This window comes from Ammospiza nelsoni, chromosome 5 (assembly GCF_027579445.1).
Source record: "Ammospiza nelsoni isolate bAmmNel1 chromosome 5, bAmmNel1.pri, whole genome shotgun sequence".
In the NCBI taxonomy this organism is placed as follows: Eukaryota; Metazoa; Chordata; class Aves; order Passeriformes; family Passerellidae; genus Ammospiza; species Ammospiza nelsoni.
In genome coordinates, this window is record NC_080637.1 from 44849652 (window position 1) to 44871448 (window position 21797).

The following is a 21797-nucleotide window of genomic DNA, read 5'->3' on the forward strand; positions in this document are numbered from 1 at the left end:
GAAATGAATCAGGCAAGCACGGCTTCTTCCCTCTCATTGTTCAGTAATTTTTAAGACTACACTTTTCAGTAACTGAACTTGCAAGACCTTTGAAAAGCCTAAGAAAACTTACAGTTTAAAATTTTGCCATAAGAGGGCACTCTGAGATAACCACATAAGCAAGTTACCTTGCAAGGACCTGAGTTTTTCTTCCTAAAAAAAAAAAAAAAAAAAAAAAAAAGGAAGACTGGTAGGAATTAATGACTTGTCTCGAGCTGAAATCTTAGATTAAACTTTAGAAGGTATTTTTGCGACTGGTGACATAGAATGAGCGTAAAAGGAAGCATTTGCAGTAAACACAAAAATTTCTGTTTTCCTGAAGAGACAGAACTTAGGAGTTGAACTTAGGAACCAGGGGGATGAGATTTCCTCTTTGCCCAGCTGTATTCTCCTACTAGGAACACAGGTTTGGGATTTTCCTTTCAGTGGAAAAACGATGTGGTCTAATGTGGGCAGTGAAACATGGCAGCACATGCTCATGGTGAGAGAGCAGAGTAACTGCAGGACAGGGATGGGGCACTGTGGCATCTTTAGAGAAGTGTTTATAAGGGGCTCTGAGGTCCTGCTGTTGTGAAGGCCAAGTCCTGCCAAAAGGGACTGGCAGCCATGAGCCTCCTAGTTGCTGCTGAGTTTCTCCCAGGGCACATCATCTCTAATGTTGAAAATGCCAGCATGGTACAGGACTTGGAAAGGTGCCTGCTGCTAGTCTGATTGCTGGGATCTGGAAGACAAAATCTCATCCTCTTTAAGCCTCAACTTATCTTTCTGTGGTTCTGGGCAAGGCACTTGTGTTCCCTAAGCATAAGCCCCTGATGAATGGAGGCAGGATACTTCCCACAGTGTTGTTCAAAGACTGCCTCTTGCAGAGTGCCTTAAAATGTTGCCAGCACTGCTCTTCCGTGTCAGATATATAAAGCACTGGCATTCCAGCCCTTGGTTGCTGTTGTTGGCCACTCCCTGGCACAAAAAGTGGAGGAAAAGAGGGTTAGAACTGCAGTGGCTGTTGCCTCTCAAGACACTGCTGAGGGACTCGTGCAGCAGTGGCAGATAGGACAACCCCAAGTCTGGCTGCAAGCACCTCAGGTCCAGAGCTGGGAGAGCCAGTGGGATGCCACCTCTTCTTCCTTCCTTTCCCTGGGCATCGTGGTAGTTAAAACATCCTTTTGCTGCACTTTTTGTCCAATACACTTTGTTAGCTCAGACAAATTAATTTGCTTCATGGTGCAGCTCAAGGACAGCCGTTCAGTCAATAAAAAAACTAAAAGAGAGCAAGTGTTGTTTATGCCCTAGTATCACCCTGCAAGGCAAAACCAATCAAATTTGCCTTCCCTGCAGGAAAAAACATGAAGGGAGGCAAACACCAGAGAGGGCTGGTGGCAGTGTGATGCTGGACACAGAACCAGGTTGCTGTGGTTGTTCACACCACAGCAGCATTCAAGGGTGGGAGATTGAATCCCTGGCCTTCAGACACAGGGTGTGAATTGCACTCCAGGGTCCTTGGCAGACCCCTGCTGTCCCTCTCCTGTGGTGATGAGGTGACATAACTTTTCTGGTAATACACTCTGCTTTTCTTGAGCTCAATCTGTGCAGTATAGATCAACCAAGAACTAATTTTGTCTGAAATGAAGTATTGGTTTGTATGGGAATGGGCAAGATTATAGCAAACTGCAACTGGATTCAGCCATAGCTTTTGGATGCAAAATTAACTCTGATTTGATTTCAGAAATTCCAGTTAAAGTTGTTTGCTGTGCATTTTTCAATGTTGTTTTTCAAGAATGGAAACCAAAAGTGTATAAAATACTTGCTAGTCCTCCTCAGGTCTGCTTTTACTATAGCATGTAATGCACAGCATAAATTGTTAAAAGTAAACCAGCAGATAGTCAGAAATAACAGCCTGTGGGAGGAAAGAACTGGAAACTCCCCAAGATGATCCAATCCCAATAATCTGAAAGAAAGTCCCACCCGGATTTCATGGATGTGCTAAGAAAGCAAGCAAGCAAGCTTTTTTTAAAACTCAAGTTTACAACATGTAATACTTAATAAAACTGCTCCTGGGAAAATCTACAGTGAATCAATACACACCCCATCTCACTGTAATTACTGTGTTAAATACAATTAAGTGTTTAACTAGTAGTTAGAAATAGAGATGACCTTGCTTTTTATGAGTGAGACAGATCTCCAATGAAAGTGATGCTTTGCCATTTCTGTTCACATTTAAACTTTAAAACTGAGGGAATGGGCAAACAGCTCCACAGTCCAAAGAGAGTTTGCAGTTTGCTATAAATGCACGCATAGGCTTCATAGGAGCAAAGTGAACTCCTCAGCTGTATATGGGCAGATTCCTTAAATTAGTGCAGTCATCCTCACAGAAGTAAAAAATGGACCTGTCATCTCTGAGAAGCAGTTAGTCTACTGCTGTGCTCCCATGGGAAAGGGAAAGGCAATTTTCCCAACAGAAGGAATTGCTCCGTAATGTGAGAGGTCATTGAAATGCAAGTAACAAACCAAAACAGATGAAATATGTGCAAAGTAAATAGATCAAAGACATTGAGGTAATTAATTATCGGCGGTCTAGTTCTCAGAGAAAGACGATTCATTCACAAAGACGCCACTGTACCCGACACTTCCCAATATTGGTGTCTGCAGCACGCATTTACTGATCTTTGTTAATGAGTAAAGACAGAATTATTATGCCAGATAACTGCCTGCCCCAAAAGTTTCTGTTCTGTTACCATAATGCCTTGGCCTACAAATAAACTCTGCTACATTCATAACATTTTAGTTTAAGAGTAAGTGCCAAGTTCATTTTTTTGTTTACTAATGTGGAGGTTTTGATCTCTATATGCTAATAATTTGTGAGTTTACATGGCCATTTCAAAAGAAAACTCTATGGTGTTTTGAACTCAAATTCTCTTAATTCTTAGTGCCTGGGTACCCTTCTTTTTAATCCCATTAGCACAGCAGGAATATTACTGCTGCAAGGACAGCAAGTGTGGAAAAGATGAAGTCATTTCAGCCAGTCCTAGTGCTGGCTCTTTGGTTGCCCACACATTGAGATGGCTCTCTTTCCCCAAGGAATTACTGGAATGATAAAGAATGGAGTGAATTTTCTTTTGTGCTGCACACCCTGGCCTGATGGGGACCTGAGCACCTTGAAGACACAGCAAAGCTTGTGGCTACAGGGCTATTTCTGTGAGGAGGAGTGTGATATGAGCCAGGTGTGAGCAGTAAGTGGTAGTTGCTCTGAGTCTGCAAACCCACAGGTTTGCCAGGTGGGAGGATTTGCTGGGAGCAGGCAGTAAGCTGAAAGGCACCAGGAGTAAGGAGAGGAAGATGCTGACTGCTACCCAGGGATGGGACCTACCTTCTGCAGAAAACACCAAGAGCTTGTTTTAGTTGTTAGGTTTCTCTCTTTGAAGAGTAACATTTGAAGCATCCCAGAGAAGCTGCATGTTTCTCAGAGAATTTTTGAGTGATGCTGAAGATGTTCATCCTACCCATTCCCAGCACCTTTTTGTTGTGACCTTCAGCCTCTAATTTTTACTGCTTTAACGGGTGACTGAATGCACAGGGTTGGAGGTACAGACCCTGCAATTTCTCCCACTCCTTAAAAGAAAGCACCGTACTTTCCTGAGGAGAGAACTCATAACACAAAGGGGTGTGGTGGAGAGGTCAGGGCAAGTGATAGGAAAGGTCTCTCATGTCTGTAAGTGTTAGCAATTTGGGACTTTCTGCATCCCCCAGAAACTCTGGCTCCATACCATGGTCTTGTGGGGCTGCCTGGAAGATGCATGGTGCCATGGCCTGGGATTTCACCCACTCACACAGGATCTGTGAGCCCACCAAGGGATGAGCCAGGTGACTCCACCAGCTGTGGCAGGAACAGTGTCATGGGAGAACAAAGGAGTGAAGGGACAACAGCCATGTTCCCCAAACACTTGGGGAGCAGGACTGGGAGAGAGGCCAGGAGGGCTAAAGAGGCTTGGAGGAGAGGGGTGAGTGGTGGCTGGGACCATCTTCCGGAAGGAGGAGAAGTGGGGACATCTGGAGAGAAGGAAAGTTCTGATGTGGCTGCAGGAGCTTGGGAGGACTCTGGCAAAAATGGAGGTGCACAGTACCATGCTCCAGTTGGCTGTGGACAAGACTGGATGATACCTTGAGGGGAATGGAGGTGCATGTGAAGGGCAAGATTGTGCTTTGCAGCATGTGGGATGCAGTGTTGGCTGGAGTAGTCTTTCCTCACTCTCTCCTTTCTTTTTTTGTTTCCAAAAAACATGTCAGCCATCACCTGGATGGATGCATGCTTGTATGAATGGGTGGATACATAATTGGGAAGGGGTGGCTGGTTTATCATCTTCCAAATTACTCCCCAGACAATTATATCCCAACTGACCATGTTGAAACCAGATGGGCTTTCAAGTCTGAAAATTTGTCATGGGTTCTCTCTCACTTTTAACAGCATCTCAGTAACTATAAAAATAATGTGGATAAACCACTCTGTTTCTATGAACGTGGGGGATGCAGCTCATCAGTTGTTGGCCTTTGGGCCTCATATCTGGCAAAGACCCCACCATTGTCAGCACAGCTCCAGCTTTAACACTCTCCCAGGATAGTGTTCTGCCACCAAGTTAACAGAACCTAAGCAAAGGGATTTAAGGAGCAGCAAGCAAGTGATAGGGGACAAGTGTGAAGGCTTAGTTTACTTTGTTTAGCATAGACCCTTAATTTTAGCCACCACAAATATAATAAGGCCTTTTCTTTATTTATCTATGCAGCCATGGGGCAGAAAGGGCAGAGGAGCTTAAAAGACTTATTCATGCAAGCAGGGTTGCTGTGCTAAGTCCTCTATTTACATACTGCGAATGTGTTTCACTCACATTAATGCAATGTGAAGGAAAATGGATGCAAATTCTGTGTCTCCATCTCTATGGAAGTACAGAGGCTGGCAGTGCAAACAGAGGCCAGTAATATTGCTATTTTCCCTTCCACTAAATGGAAAACTCATCTACACAAAAGGGCTGAAAGTGTTCTCTAAGCCATCCAAACAGAACAAAATTTGCTTGTGTTCTGTGGCTCAGGGACTGCAATAAAAATTCTGTCATCTTCCTGCCTGTTCTATTTCAAGCAGAATGATTTCCCAGCTAAGGGAAAAATAGTTTGACATTATTAGCATTTTTCAAGAATTCCTGCTCCTAGTCTCTTGCTCGTGCCAGGCAAATTTGTTTTGCTGAACTTTGGTACAGTTTGTGTGGAATATTTCCAGGCAGACTTTTGGGCTGTAGGCTGGTGAAACCTTGGTACGAGCATTGGAAAATGGCAAAAACTTAAATCATCTTTGCAAGGTGCATCTCTGAAGTTGTTTTTTTTTTTGTATCTAGGCACCTTTCTCCTATTGATACCTGTAAGCCAGAAGCCAGAAACTAGACAAACCAGTAAAGCCCTTGCTGCTTCTGCATCCTGTCCCACACCAGCACCTCTTTCTCTCCAACTCTGTAACAGACAAAAGTACTCAATTAACAGCCTGTCAATCCTACTGGGTGATGATTCCTGAAATAACACCTTTTCCCACCCCTCCTTGCCTGGAGTGGGGTTTTTTGTGAGCTCTAATCAATGTAAGGACTAACCTGCACCATGGGAACACCTATGCAAAGATATACTTTTTTAGCTGTTTCTTTTCATAGCCAAAGTGCCTGGAGAAAGGCCAAGAGGAATTCTCAGGCATCTTTGAGCTGCTGGGCAATTCAGTAAATCTCAGGCATCTCTGAGCTGCTGTAGGACAATCATGGGTTAGGGAGTCAGGGAGGCAAAGGATCAGTTTTATCTGGCTCACAGATTTACAGTCACTCTTTCCAGGAACACATTCCAAACTACTCTGGTTCAAAAAGTGCATTTCTTTGTGCAGCCATCATTGCCTTCTAGCTCATTTTCTGATTTCTATCCTGATTTGAATATTTAAAAGGAGGATGTGTGCCAGGAAGTCACTGCTGGAAAGCTGCAGCCTTCCTTCTTGTCTCTCAGGGACTACCAAGGCACCAGAGACCACAACACGTTTTTCCTACTGCACAAAACATTTTGAATGCTAAAAATGTTAATACACTATTGAAGCCTGGAATTTTTCCTTCAGGTGTGATGCCTTTAGGCCATTTGTGCTTCACACACGACTGCAGGTAAGGGCTTGTTGCGCTGCCAGAAACATGCAGTTAATGAGAAGTTATTCACTGTCCTATTATAGTCAATGAGAGAGCTCAGCAGGCACTCAGCTTTAACATACCCTACTTTTTCCTCAAAAGCTTTGTTCTGGAGTCAGGGCTGCAGTGAGGCTGAGGCAAGAGATCCATCTTTCCTTTGAGGAGGGCCCTACATGGGTGCAAACACTCCAGGAGCAGACTGGCTGCTGTGGGCTCCTGCTAAAGCAGCCAGGAGATGTGCAGGGAGCAGGAGGTGATGGTGGCACGGGAATGATCCCGAGGACAAGAGGCACTGTAGAGCACCAGGAATAAAACCTCTTGATATAAGGGATGGTGGAGGTAGGGCACCAGATTTTGCCCTCTCTCTGACTGTGTGCCAATATGATTTCACTGTTAGTCCCTGCTAGAGCTGCACAGTCACAGTGCCACAGTTCAAAGCAGCAGGGAGGCTGCCCAGGAGGCTGGGGATGTCCCCGGGCAAAGGAAAGGCAGGTGTCCTGTTGTGCCAAGTGTGGCACCTCTCACCCAGGGGTCCGGCAGGGAGCCACACATCCCAGACGTAGCCTGCAGGGGTCCAGTCAGTCCCTGTGGCCCAGTGGGACCATGGGCTGCTTCACACCAGGAAAGGTTAGTGGCACAAGCCCTTGTGCTTGGAGAAGCTTCTTACTGCTCTCAACAACTTTGCAGAAGTTGGCTGTAAGTTGGCTGCTCAGGTAATACCCCAGTGGAGTGTTCATCTCAGGGCTCCCTGGGTGACTTAGTGCTTCCTTCTGGCAAGCTTTGTCATCAGTTGTGGTGTGACTCTTTCATTCTGATGGCATATTATTAGTAAAATAGTCCCATTCTGGCTCACCTTTTCCAGCAGGCTCATTTCTCAGGAAGGTGCTGATCAAAACCTATGGATAAGGGCTGGAGTTCTGCAGTATACTTGAATCAACATCAGGTTTTATTTGGGTTTCTCAATTTAGATTTAACTTCAGGCAATTTGAAGATGTTAAGGTACCAAAGGGCACATTCCCAAGCAGCTGCACTCAACACAAAGGCACAGGATTTTTACTGGATGTTGGCAGGGTCTTGTTCTGTGTCCATAGGCAGCATCTTGAGGCACAAAGTCAGGGCCTCAGAGTTGATGAAACAAATTCCTTTTGCAAGGAGAGAAATCCGTATGGCTTTGCAGAAGGGAAGGATTTTGGGGGGGATCACTGCGCTGAGCTGTATGCCTGAACCATGGTGTATCCTCAGAGCTCACTGAGATGGCTGGGCTGTGAGTTCTCCTCTCCCACTGCTGTCCTCAGCACCTTGCAGGACCGTGCTGGTATTTTGGCTCCTGAACGTGTGGCCCCGGCGTGGCCGGGCGCTGATCCCACCTCTGCAGCAAGCAGAGCGTGTTGTTCCGCCTGTCTGCTCGCAGATTTCGCCTTTCTTCTGTCCTCCTGCTATTCTACCGCTACCATAAAATGCAGTTCTGACCTTTTTGTCCTCAGCAAGCTATTCATTTAAAATACAAATGCTGTCCTCAAACAGCAGTCATTAATATGAGGCAGCAAATTCTTTTCTTTGTTCTTTGTTGTTGATTTCCCCCCATTGGGAAACTGGGTGGCAGGAGAACTGCATAGCTGCAGAAGCAGCTTGCTAATTGCATACTTTCAAATACTAATTTGTATGGGTTGGTTTGGTTAAAAAGGGGAAAAGAAACAAGGCGGGGGGTGATAAAAAATGTCAAGGTTATAAACTCCACAGAAGCTCTGTAGCCTGGAATTTTTATTAATTCTTTAAATGTAAATTGCAGGCCCGTGGCTGCACATCCATGCCCCCCGCAGAGTGCCAGGTAGTGTGGTGCACTTTGCCCTGCAGACCTTCGGTGCAGCAGTCAAGCCGAGGAGCTGAGGTCTGCCCTCGGCTGCCCGCAGCGCGGCCGGCGAGGTGCCAGCCAGGAGCCATTCCCAACGGGAACATTGCTCCCAGCTGGCGCCCGCCTGGCTGTGGGCAGCAGCCATGCCCTGGCCCAAGTGGGGTCAGGCGTTGGTGGGCACAAAAACATCTCTGCCTTTGTGGAGATGAGGTTTGGAGTGATGGCACACAGAATCAACAGGTTGGAAGAGACATTCGAGATCATCGAGTCCAACCCAGCGCCAACACCTCAACTAGACCATGGCAACAAGTGCCACATCCAGTCTTTCTTTAAGCACATCCAGGGATGGTGACTCCACCACCTCCCCATTTGCCTCCCCAGGCAAACCATTCCATCACCCTCTCTGTATGAAACTTTTTCCCAATATCCAACCTATATTTCCCTTGGTGCAGCTTAAGACTGAGTCCTCTGCTTCTGTCAGCACTGCTGGGAGGAAGGGACCAACCCCCACCTGACCACAACCACCTTTCAGGTAGTTGTAGAGTGTGCTAAGGTCACCTCTGAGCCTCCTTTTCTCCAGGCTAAACAACCCCAGCTCCCTCAGTAATTCCTCATAGGGTTTGTGTTCCAAGCCCCACACCAACCTTGTTGCCCTTCTCAAGTCAGCCTTGTGTCCGTGATGGTCAAAGGGAAGAGGTGAAAGAAAGTACTCATCAAGGAGTTACACTTTTTACTAAACAAAGAGGTACAGCTGGAAAAAAGGCAAGTCTTTGAGCATACCAGCTGAGATTGCTACTCAGGGATTCCCCAACATGCATCCCCATACCTGCCAATGAAAGTGCTTACTAAACATGAACTGCAACTTTCAGTATTTTGTAACGTGTCTGGATGATTTGTATTGGAAAAAACCCCAAGACTTACAGATATTCAGCTCTTTCAAGCTCTTGACTACGAAGAGGTGATTATTATTGTTTTGAGTGGTTGTCTTTTTTGCTCACTTTTTGGCCACATTTTTGCCATGCTTGATGTTTTTGTACAGATTCTTCCTTGCCACCAAATAATGTTTGCTATTTCTCTTTGAAAAAGGATATTTTTATATGCTCTTTTCAGAGAAACTTACAGCGCCCATGCATGGTACTCATGCATAGTGGGGACATTTCTGCCTGCAGCAGTTCCATTTGGATATTATTGTCCCTTTATTTCCTTTCCTGTCTCTGTTTCATGCATTTTCTTGTTTGGAGAAGCTCTCTGCACTCACCCTCAGCACCAGTACTGCCCTTGCAGCCTGCAGAGATGTTTCCCCAGCACGGCTGCTGCCCATGCAAGGCTGCCCCAAAATGTGTGCTGAACTGTTGTGAATGTGGGAGAAAAGCAGCCCTGTGCTGCTCGTGCATGAAGGATGTGACAGGAGCCAGTGCCCCGAAGGACCTTCCCAGGGCAGCGAGGGCTGGAGGGACAGGCACGGCACAGGGATCTGGAATTCACTGTCACCCCCAGCACAGCGGGCAGAGCATCAGCAGATAAAGATACTGGAGGGCTCCAAGGCTGTGAATGCGAGGGAGGCAAAGTCAAGGAAAAAATTTATTAACTGTGTTATTTTGTGGCTGTTTGCTCAGAACAGTAGCTATCTCTGTTTGTTCTCTCTCTTGTCACACGATGTGATACAGAGTCAAAATGGATTTTATTGTGTATTATTTGCATAAAAAAAAAAATCCTTCCCAGTATATGCTACAATAGATCACTGTTATTATTTCCCTCTCTGCTTAATAAAGTTATCATGGATGCATGGCAGCATCAAGGGAAAAAAAGCATGTGGAGGCACCAGCTCTCTCAAAAATAACTTGTATTTTGTTGCTGAGAAAAGGTCAGAATCATTGGCCAAGTTCCACAGCTCAAGTGGGTTTGCAGTGGAAAGCACTGTAACTACCTTGAGCAGCAACAAAACCAATATCTAATTATAACACATGCAAATGTTGTGTTGGCTGGGAACTGATGCCTGAAGGTTGCTTCTCAGTTTAAAGGGCAAAAAAGTCGATCCTTTAACAGGAATCTCAATTTTTTTGAGTTTTGTGATGCTTAATATAATTGACCAATTGACCATTTTCTTAATGGTAAGAGAAAGGATGAGTCAGTAATCTTTATGGCTTATTATTAAAATAGGGTTTAATCAGTGAGTGGCAGGGAGAAATTGCAGTGGAAGCAATGCTTAGCAGCTTGTGAGCCATTAGGATAAACCCAGGGTGAGGTCTGTAGCAAGCCAGAGGTGACCCTTACTGGCTCCCAGATGTCTGCACGCTCAGTGAGGGATCCCCCCTGCCCCAAGCCTACAAGAAGTGGCCTTTGGTGGGCTCCAAAGCCACACGTTATGTTTTGTGACAGTTTTATGTGTGCTGGAAAACAGAATCACACAATGGTTTGGGGTTAGGAGGGACCTTAAGGATCATTTGGTTGCAACCCCCTGCCACGAGCAGGGACACATCTCACTACACCAGACTGCTCTCAGTACCACCCACCTTGGCCTGGAACACTTCCAGGGATGTCAGGGTGGGTGGATACAAACCACAGAGTTTGAAGTGCCATATTTTGCTGGTTCTCAGCAGGCTTGTTCCATGGCAGCTGAGCTGTCACCAGCAGGCTGTGAGCTCGCATGTGTTCTCTGGCTCTGGGGTTCCTGCAGCCAGGCAGTGGCTTCTGCCTCCACCCTGGGGCATCTGCTGCTTGACAGTGGCCTGCTGGCAGAGGAGATGGGCTGCAAAGCCTCTGTTGGGACTGCAGAAAGTGGGAGGTGTGGTGGTCTTACCATGGGAGCACTGCCAGCCATGAAGGCCCAGCTCCATGTTGCTCCCAAGTAATGCCAGGGAAAAAAAACAAAATCCTCCAGAGAAGACAAAGGACACAGCTCTTCTCCCCCAGAACTGGTCTCCCTGGAGCCCTCAGACACTGCAGTCTTTTGGGAGAAAACTTCTTTGGACAGCACTTAGTATAACCCAGCACCAGCATCCACCAACAGAGTGCAATTCTGCACCAGCTTGGGAGGGGGAATTGGGAAGACATGTATCTCCATGGGCTACAGATAATTAAAATGAAAATGTTTCTTCAGTTTAATGAAGAAACATTCATAACATTACAGAAATTGTACTAAAATGATGGTAACACACATATTCCTTTGACAGCAAAGCAATAGGCTCTCTTTGCTACAATTCACTCAGAAAAAAATCCTTCCTTAACATAACATGGAAGCAAAATCCTTGCTTCCCCAGGTGGGGGAAACTTGAGATTACCCATGTAGGTCTATTTTACTGGATGCCTTCAGACAAGCTGTTCCTCAGAATAAGCTGCACTGCTAACACACTGCAGGAAAAATAACAGTGCATGAAGTGTAACATGAAGCAAGAAGTTATCGCAGTTGTGGGTTCAAGTTTGAAGCTGGCATCCAGCTGGCAGAGACCAACTGACTATTAAATATGTCAACAGCCCCAGATGAATGCCAGGATAGCCTTGTGAACAGGAACTCCTGATGGTGTTTTTTCTTGTACCGTTGCTATTTTAGTTCTTTTTGATTTCTCTCTATTTTGGATGTTACATAGAGGATAAAAAAAGACTCTGCTAGAGAAATCAGAGTCCTGGAAGGAGAAGAATGACCAGCTGGTCACTCCTCCTTTGCCTCTGGCTAGTATAACTGCAGTGTATTTGATTTTTTCAAGTCACAGAGGGTTTAAATGACAGGTATAGTACGGCCTCAGTGTATGTCATCATCTGCTGGGTATTCAAGGATTTCTAAGGATTTAAGCTTGCCTGTTGTTTGAATACAGGATGAGCACTGATTTCTGTTCTCTGGCATGTATTGTGTTTCCCTGAGGGTGGAAAGGGAGACTGGAATTTAAAGCGATTCTCATTTACTTAGTATTTCCCTGTACAAAGCAGGGAGTTTTCCAAAGCTGACTGGAGTGCAGTCATTTGTGGCGAACAACCCGTGGCTGCTACCTGGGTTACGTCGGCATGTAACAATACCTGTCTGCCCCATGAATGTCAGACAAAGCTGTCATAAATCTTGAAGGTCAGGCAGTAAAATTAATAGGAATTACAGAGAGCAGGACCTTGTCAGCTTCATAATAGTGCTGTGGGTGGAAAAAAAAAAATCTCATGGTTTCCTTCAGGCTTTCGGCAAAGCACCTACCGATGCTCAGCGGCCATTATCCAATTATAAGTGCTTTTGGCTCAGAAGAATTCAGTGGTTACTGCTTTTAGTGTGTGAAATAGTCACCGGCATGGAGCAGACCCCGCACGGATGGTGCCCTCCTGTTGCCGTCGGTGTGGAAGCTCCTTGCAGCACCGCTCCGATTTTGTCATTTGCAGTAATGCTTTGTCATTTCAGAGGTGACCGGGGCGCAGCCGGGCCCCGGCCTCTTCCCTCTCCTGCCTTGTCCAGCTGATCGCTATCTGCCAGAGGTGGGGCGTCCTGTTTATGTCCCCGAGCAGGACCGGGAGTGCAGGCCCGTCCCAAGGGCACCGCCGCCACTGTCCCTGGTCCCTGGAGCGCTGCCGCCGGGCTGCTCCTCGGGGCCGGGGCCGGGCTCTGTGCGAGCCGCCGGGCATTGTATTCACTGCGCCTTTCGGGGTTTCTGCCGGTCACCCGCCGCGACCAGGGAAATATTTTTATTCCCCCTCTGCTGCATAACTTGGCTTCTGTTTTCTTGTTGTTGTTTCTTTCCTCCTGCCTTTGTAGATGTTGGCGGTGGCCAGGGCCAAGTCACGGGGCAGGATGTGCTGCCTCTGCGGAGGTACAGGCATGGGAATAAATGACACAGTTCTCTGGAAATTCTCTGGGCACTGCAAGGTGAGAATCTGTACCCCAGAGTTGTCAGCTTGGCTCTTGGCACAGCTCTGCACCACTCCATCCTCTCCTGACCCCCCGGCCTGGGGGCTGCCCAGGGGCAGCATCCCTCCCAAAATGTCTGTGTCAGAGGTGATGGATGGCAGAGACAGGGGTTTGCTGCACTGCAGAGTGGCTCTGGGCACGTTTATTTTGCACACACAGCTCCACTTGAGCATTTTCAACCCCCTTAGGCGACTGCAGGCTGCATGTGTGGCCATGACCAGGTTAGACTCCCTTGAAGCAGCCTCCCTGTTCCAGTCACACCAGCAGCTCTGGGGGCCTTTTTGAGGACCTGCTCTGCAGGTCAAGGCTTCTTCTTGTAGTACTGTAATTAGGAGACTGATCAGGTCCAGGCAGCCATGCCCTGCAAGGGGCAAATGCTGAGGCTTCCTTGTCTCCTGTGGCTGGGGTCCCTTGTCACTGTATGTGCCCACAGCTGCAGAGGTGACAGTGTCCCGGCTTGCACCTCTGTTCTGTTTAACTGCCCTTAAGCATTAGTTTAATCCTCTGCTTCTATGCCAAGAGCATCTTGCCAATGCTCCTGGAGTTGCACAAGGACCTGTGCATCTTCCTGCCCCCTCACCTACCCCTGTGGGGCGGATGGGCAGCTCTAATGTCCCCTCAGGGTGCTCCTGGGTCTCTTCTGCAACCCTGGGGGGGCTGGGGGATCCCGTCCTGACCGTCGTCTGCCACCAGCACCGCACGTTAGGTGAGGTGAATCTCTCCTTGGTTGTGTATCTGAAATAATGTTTTCTGATCTCTGAGTAACAGGTGTTACTCAGATAAAGCCCAAGCAGAGATTATGCAGCAGATTTGACCACACAGAGGCTTCACAAGTGCTCGAGGTCAAATGTGAGTTGCACCTGATGCAAATCAAAGAAAGCTCTCATAAACAGCAGAGACAGAGAGCAAACATATTTTTTAATGTATAAATCTTAAGGTAATAATGTGAGAAATATCTCCTACTGATCCAGGCAGAGATCATATGTGAATCTGCCACAGGAACTGCAGTGAGGAATGCCCTTTCCTCCAAGTTGATGCCGGCTGAATGGGTGGTTGTTTGGTTTTGATCTTTTTTCACCTGTTGGTGTACCTCAGGCATGTGTCCTGAGCCTAGAGCTGGGCTGCATTTTGCACCTGCTAGAAGGGGTGCATATCCATGTCCACAGCAAGTCAGTTGGGGGAAATTTCACTAATGTTTGCTTTAGGAAGCAATTTTATTCTTCTCAGCAATTTTCATACAGATCTGAGGGTCTTTTGCCAGCCCTCATTTCCAGATGGCTTAAAAGTCATGTCCTGTGCTAAATAACTGTATTTAATTTCCATGTGTAAATCTGAGACAAGAGGCCAAAGAAAGAAATGCAGTCAGTATGAACAACCTGCCTGGTCAGGAGGAGCTCAGAGACATGAGCAAACACCTTCTGGGAAATGAAGAAGTGAGCATGGGGATGCACACATGCACACCTTCATCCAGGCCCACAATCCCCCATGACCTTTAGTGACCTGGGAAACTTTTTTAACATGTCTTCTACAGCTGAAATTGTCCAGGTAGTACTTGGAGATACCTAGAACTGCACATGGCATTGCAACAAAGCTTGGGCATGATGACATTTTTCTGGGCTACAGGACTTGGCTGGGCTTAAGTGCCCACATGGGTGCATCACACCAGTGATACATCACATGCTCAAGCAACCCAGCGTTATTTTTGCTCAAAGGACCCCTAAGAGTGGTGGAGAAGTGAGGAGATGAGCTAGACACAGAGAGTGGCTCTCCCAATGCCTGCTGCAGCACTTTGGCCTCTTGGCCATGCTAACATTTTCAATATGCCTACAAGTTTCCCATATATAGTGTATTTCCCAGCCTTGCTGAGGCATCACTGCCTTCCCTTGAAGCAATACAAGGCATTCATGAAGTTTCTGTGCTGAACTGTGGGAAAAGAGCAGCAAGAAACTGTGACCCCTGGGTAAGAGCATGCTTTGGAAACACCATCATCAAAAAATCAACACGTCAGCCCAGAAGGCCCACAGACAGCTGATCCCCGCCAGCCTTATCAGAGAGACAGCTCCTGTGGATGCTGAGGCAGTAGCCACCGGACATTTTTGAGATGTTTATTCTATCCTGTGTTGATATTGAAGTCAATACAATAACTAAAAATAAAGATTAAAAAAAAAGTACACTGCAGCTATTTGTTCCTGAATTGTTATGTTTACCCATACCAGCCCAGATTTCCATTTAGGCAGGCCTGTAGTCCCAGATGTTCAGTCATTTTCAGCAACATGGTCATATCCCAGAAGATTTGGCCTGCTGGAGCAACTATATAAAACGTGCCTGTAATTTTCCATTGTGACTGGGAGATTGCATTCCTCAGGGGCGAGCAGTCACCGGCTGGGTGGCCCTGTGCACATGCAGGCAGCACAACCCTGAGTCCTCTGCCGCCTCTCACCATGGCAGAGGGGCAGAGCACTTCTGTAGCCCAACAGGGCCTGGTCTGGCATGAGGAGGGTCCCGTCAGTGGCATTTCCTAGGGGAGGGGGCCATGCTGCTGGGAGCCATGGCCAGCTGCTGCTGCAGGCATGGATGTGGCTGGGCCTGCAGGTGGCTGCTCTGCTGGCCCTCCTTGCACTCAGAGCCTGTGGGCATGGTTAGTCTGTTGAGGTGATCCAAAGAGAAAAATGGTCTTTAACTGAGTGAAAGAAGGTGCTTCACTAATCACCTCCTGCTTCCTGATGAATGGGCAGAGTTGCCCATCACAAAGGCCCTGCACAGCTGGGGAGACTCACCCTGCTTCCAGGTACTGGTGTAAGGCCACCTCTCAGGAAGGATGTGGGATGTCTCTGAGTACAGCCTCTCCAAGAACCCAGCTTCAGGTTAGGGAAAACCAATGGGCAGATCTGTGTGGCTTATTCTGCTTTCTTCCACAGGCAGCAGTGGTGGCAGGGGACAGTGGAGAAAGACACAATGGCTTAGTGCCTATTCCTGATAATTCTTTTGGCACAGGATTTGCCTCAGAGAGTGCAAGGAGGCATTGAAAATTTGCTGGAGCCAGGTGTTTCCTTCTCTGTGCCAAAGCACCTGCTGAGGGCTCATGTGCCAGAGTGGAGTGCTCATGTCCTCCAGAAAGTGGGTGTCCTGTGAATGCCTTGAAGGAGGACAGGTTTGGGTCAGGTGCTGGAGGGGCTGTATAGCTGTGGACAGCCAGGCTCAGTGCTGTGGTGGCAGCTGGCTGCAGCACACCTTACCTTGCCTTTCCTCCTCCAGCAAGCCCAGGGTACCAACACCGCTCACTCCTGCAGTGCTGACAGACAACCAGGAGCACGGGGCTCTGGCAGGCAGCCCCAGCCCCCATCACTGATCCCTGGCCACTGCTGACATCTGGCCTCCAGCCTTGGGAAAAGGAGACTCCACCATGCTTCCTTCAGCAGCAAGGAGGTCCTTGTTCTTTAGGGGCAGGTGAGGCATAAGGACAGCATGAGGATGCCCTAGGGAGAACTGTGGCAATTCCCATCTCTACTTCCTGAAAATCCAGCACTCACCCCTTGACAGAAGCAGCACAATTCAGAAAGGGCAGCCTGGCCTCAGCTGCCATCGGTGGGGCAGTTCTGGAAGAAAAGACCCTTCTGTGGGTGCTGTTGCCAACTTTGATTATGACTGGGCTGGTTTTCCTGCCACTGATTTTTGTCACACAGAAGGACTGGTCAAGGCATTGCTATTCCTGGAATCATCAAGCAACACATCTATTCTTCAGGTGGGCAGAGATAGACATCCTCTTCTCATACACATGACAGAGGGCAATAAACAGATAAACCAGGCAGGCTGCTTCCATTAACTCACTGAGCTGCAAAGACAGAGTCCAAAGAAGCTTTTCTTGCTAAGGAGAGCCTGGTTGGCCATTTTGTGATCTCATATGAAAAGAGGGATAGAAAAGGTCTAGAGGGTAAGTCCTGTGAGGAGTGGCTGAGGGAGCTCGGATTGTTCAGCCTAGAGAGAAGGATGCTCAGGGGAGACCTTCTCTCTCTCTACAACCACCTGCAAGGAGACAAGAGGACATAGTCTCAAGCTGTGCCAGGGAGGTTCAGGTTGGACATCAGGAAGAATTCCTTCACAGGAAGGGTGTTAAACACTGTAATGGGCAGCTCAGAGAGCTGGTGGAGTCACCATTCCTGGAGGTGTTCAAAAAACATCTGGACATGGCAGTTATTGCCATGGTCTAGCTGATCAGGTGGTGATTGGTCAAAGCTTGAATTCAATTATATCAGAGGTCTTTTCCAACCCAACTGATTTTGTGATTCTTTGATATCCAGCTCATCTGCTCCTTGTAATGGGACACTTCTTGCAGCCAAAATCCCCTGACAGAAATTTCTCAAGGGCAGATGCACCCCTCAGAAGTTAACCCCTTTCCTCCATAAAACCATCAGTGTCCAAGGCTAGGAGAGGAGTCAGACAAGATGCTGTAAGCAGCACTGCCAACAAAGCCATCCTGGTTTCCTACAGTGCTTGAGCTGGCTGGGACAGTGGGATCACACCCACCAGCTTTCACAAGGCCACATGAATCAGCCAGCCACTGCAAATATATTTTCTGTGGCATTAAAATAAAATGAAGCTAACAATGTGTGAAGCAGGTAAACTCACAGTTTTAAATCAAAACAGAGCTATTGGAGGCTCTTGGTCCCTGAGTGCCTGTACAGGGGAGCCTGTCCCTGCACTCTCCTGCAGCAGGGAGATGGGTGCTGCTGCAGTCACTGATTAACCACCCACCTGGGGAGCAGCTGCCCACACTGCGGATTATGGCTTGACCCCCTGGCCACTAATTTCTGATGCTTGACTTCACTCTGCAGTGTTTTTGTAGACCTTTTGCCACAGCATTTGTTTCCCACAGCCTTTTGTTTCCCCTTAGTAGTTTCAAATGTAGGGAACAAACCTTATTTCTGCCATCCTCAACTTGCTTCTTATAAGTACTTGCTCTGCAGCTCAGCCTTCAAGACTGTGTGGAGGCAAGGATCTGGCCAGCTTTGAAAATATTTAGGTACAATTCCCCTTCTTATGAGAAGAGCTTATAAACCTCCCAAAAACAAGAGGTGAAATGAGATTTTTGTGAGCCATCCATGCTGCTTTGCTTTCTACCATGTGTTGCATTTTACCCCCCAACCAGAGAGGAAAATATCCCCTATGGCAGCTTCTCTTCACCCACTGCAATCTTTGCTTGAGCTCTTTCGTGCAGGCATGCAGACCCTGCTGCCATTGGCATAAACAGCAACAGGAGAAGAAGATGTTGAAATCATATTATATTTATTACATACATGAGATACAAAAACAAATTACCAAAATAGCATCTTTTTTTCTGTGAGTCCACAGGACCTTGAAAGAAAAATACATACGTAAAGTGGATTGGTAGACTAGTGACTTTTCTGGTGTTGTATGTCTTCTTTCCCCTCACACTCATGAACAAAATACATTGTGGTTTAAGGATGCTTTACAGAAAGGATATATTTTAGTGCTGAAAACTGCAGTAAACTGTGCTATATTTCATACTGGTGTTAATGAGGGAGTATAATGGCTGTATATATTGCAAACAATAACATAAACAGAAGAAAAAAATTAAGTGTTCAGTTTTAAATACTAACATAAAAATAAAATAAACTCCAGGCCCACCATGAATTGCTGGGTTGTGATATGTAAATGCAAGTCCTTTCTGTTCTCTACATCCACTCCTTTTCTTGCAGTCAAGAGTTTTTCTCCTCCTGCAATTGCATTTTTATCTCAAAGTCTCTTCTCCCCACTCTGTTTGCAAAGTCTTGCTGGAGTCCTGCCCACGGGGTCCAAGTGCTGGTCTGAAGCTGGGACTTCAGTGCAAATACTTTATCTTTCAGATTGCATCCTCAGATACTCTGAGTGGCCAGTGCCAGGCTGGCCATTCCCTTTATACTGTTAATGCTGTCCAACTGTGGGGGGTCCTCAGGAGTGCTTCTGTTTCTGGGAGTTTTTTCTCACGTGCCACCTTCAAATTCTTCTTTCCCCAACACAATTAGACTCCCCACACCGTGAAGTGGCAAGCAGTAAAGTGCTTTATACAATGAAATATTTACACTAGGGCTAGGTTCATCTTTTAACACTTCAAGCACAAAAGCTCAGAGACACTGCACCCTCTGCAGCTGGCTCTTCTCTGCAGCCATGCAGTGGGTGGAGAGCTGGCCTCTGCCCTGCATCACGCCTGTGCCAAGGCAGAGGGGTTCAATTCACTCCGGCAGCTCTCTCCTCAGCAGCATCAGCAGAGAATCTAGCCCTTGAAACCTTCAGCAGGGCAAACAGGCTAAAAGCAAGTGGCACCCCATTCTCTTTGATGGGTGCCATGTCCTAACCTGTAAGGGGGTGTTTCTAAGGAGTGATTCTCATTGCCACGTGGGTGGCAGCACCTACCCATTGCCTTCCCCACAGCATCCTCTGGGAGCCCTGGAAGTCACTCAGGATGCACACTGGTGGCACTGGCAGTGTTTGCTTCTCAGCAGTAGCTCTTTGAGGGTGGCAGTTCAGTCTTGGGTGATCAATGGCTTCATGGGAGTTGCTCCAACAGCACACTGGAGCGAGACAAGCATCCACCACCCTTCCTTTTTTTTCCCTCAACATAACAATGAGCAGGGCTCAGGGTGAGGCCCTGACAAGGAAGCTATAGGCAAGTGAAAGAACATCGGCCAGAAAGGGTTAAATTAGACAGCGCCTACAACTCTGAATGCCTCACTACGCGTTTTGGCACTATTTTCTTACATTCCAGTTTTCATGCTAGAGGTCTTCTCTTTGTGGAGGCTGTTGCATTTTGTGCATAAAGAAATGCCCTAGGCAGTTGCACACCTCTAGTTGCAGTCTCTTTTCAAAATCTCCAAGACCTTTCTTCCAAGAGCCGACTTCCACTGATGGACAAAACTTTTCATGTTGACAATGAGTCTGCCTGTTCGGACGTCCTCGTGTCCTGCCACAAGATACTCCAAGCCTGCAAAGCAGCAGAGCGGTCAGGGACTGCACAGTACCATGCTCAAGAGGCCTATTGAGCTGCAAAGTCAGCCTGGATATCTAGTCCCACGCAAAAAAGCACTTAAACAAAGAAATATTTATATATATTGGCTCTCATGTATATCTGTATATCTATAGCTCTATCTGTGTCTTTGGCAAAATGACTCCTGTGGCTACCTGTCAGAGAGATGCAGCACACAAAAAGTGACTTTGTGAGCTTCTAAATATAAACAAAAGATGGATGAACTCTGGGGGGGGCACTGCAAGTTTTTACACCTCTTCTGGGAACTGCTACTACCTTCATTTGGCAGCCATCTGCATCACTTCTCCCTGAATAAATCTGGGCCTGGAGATCAGTTCAGCGAATTCAAGGAATGGAACAGTGCAGGACAGTCCAGTGCTCAGTATCTTGCTCGGAGTGGCCCGTGGCCCCTTGGAGGCAAAGGCATGCCAGACCCCAGTGAGAGGCAACACTAAATGTGCAGGAACCAGTACCCTGGAAGAGCCTGAAGGAGTGGCTGTCATACTGAAAAGAACTAATTTCTGCCTCTGCCAGATGTTTTAGAGACATGACAGGGTCTGACAAAGCCTCAGCTGGTTGTTCAGAACAGATAGAAAGGGCTGGAGTGTGTCCCTGTTGTGCCCTGCTGCAGGGCTTTCCTCAGGCATCTAGGTCTGTGCTTGGCTTTCAGGACACGACTCAAAAGAGTGCTTGGAACCAGGTAACAACTGCTAAACAGGGGGATAGAGCAAAGCCTTTGGCTTGAATTAGGTAAAGAAACACTGCCACAGATCCAAACAGCCTAAATGAGCCACAAATGTGCCATAAATGGGGATAATAAGGAGTATAATCCCTTTCATGGCAGGAGGAGCTCCCTGCCAGGGTCAGCATGCCACTGCAGCACATTTAGGGTACAGCTAGCATTTGACCCCTCCTGTACCCACTGCTTCTTGCACCAGTCTGGGGAACACTGGTGCAACCCAGGCACGGGAGATGGGCCTTCACTGGGTGCTCTCAGCCATCCCACTCCATCCTGGCTGCAGCTTGTGCTGTTTTGGGCTTCCATTTTGCAGTCCAGAATAAAGAGAGGGTGCCTCCCAAGTTAAAGGTCAAGCAATACAATTTGCTTTCTACTTCATTTGAGTTTTTGGGCACACACATTCTCTCTTCTTCCACGTAAACACAGGATAGGTGTGTGGCAGCATTGCCCTTCAAAAGACATTAATTTTGGCCAAGTCAATCTTGCTGTTAAAAATATCACTTTTCAAGGGTTCCTAGATTTATTTCCCTTGAGAGAGAAATGTGGTATGCATACTCAGAGAGCAAGCAAATATTGCCATGGTTGCTGACTGTGTAGGGCTTTCTAGATTTTCAACCTGATGCTACAGAGCTGTAAAATTAGAACAAATGAAATGACTGAGATGCCACTTGAGGCTGTGCAGTTTGTCCTGGCAGGCTGCTCTCTGCCTCTCTGCCTGTGCTTGGCAGAGCCATGGAAGAGATGGGCTCCTGTTACCTTGCAAACAGGTGAGACCTTTAAATCTTTCAGCCCAGTGTCCCCCAGAAGCAGAATCTGCTTCTCTGTGTGTGTGTGTGTGGAGCAGAAGGTGTGCAAGGGTGGTGAAAGGGCGCTCCTTGTATGAACTTAAGCACGTTTTTCATCTGAAAATAGCCCTCACAGATTTGATAAATGTTTGCAGGTTTTTCTGCCTTGTCAGAGCCTTTAAGCGCCTACTCTCCTTTTGGCATCCCTTTACTTCTGTAAAATGGGATAAAAACACATCTGTCTTACTTTTCCGTTTATCTTTGATCTCCTCTATGTTTTTGAAGATGTGGTTT

The 21797-nt window shown here is 47.1% G+C and overlaps 1 protein-coding gene across 2 annotated transcripts in view; it reads right to left on the reverse strand.

The window, feature by feature from the left end:
* Positions 1-18222: 18222 nt before the first annotated feature.
* The window catches only part of NTN4 (netrin 4), a 47779-nt gene continuing 44204 nt past the window's right edge, over positions 18223-21797 (reverse strand). For both annotated transcript variants that reach the window (XM_059472494.1, XM_059472495.1), the window contains exon 10: positions 18223-19937. In XM_059472494.1, coding sequence (XP_059328477.1) covers positions 19801-19937 — 137 coding nt within the window. In that variant the 3' untranslated portion in view covers positions 18223-19800. The remainder of the gene's footprint in view (positions 19938-21797) is intronic.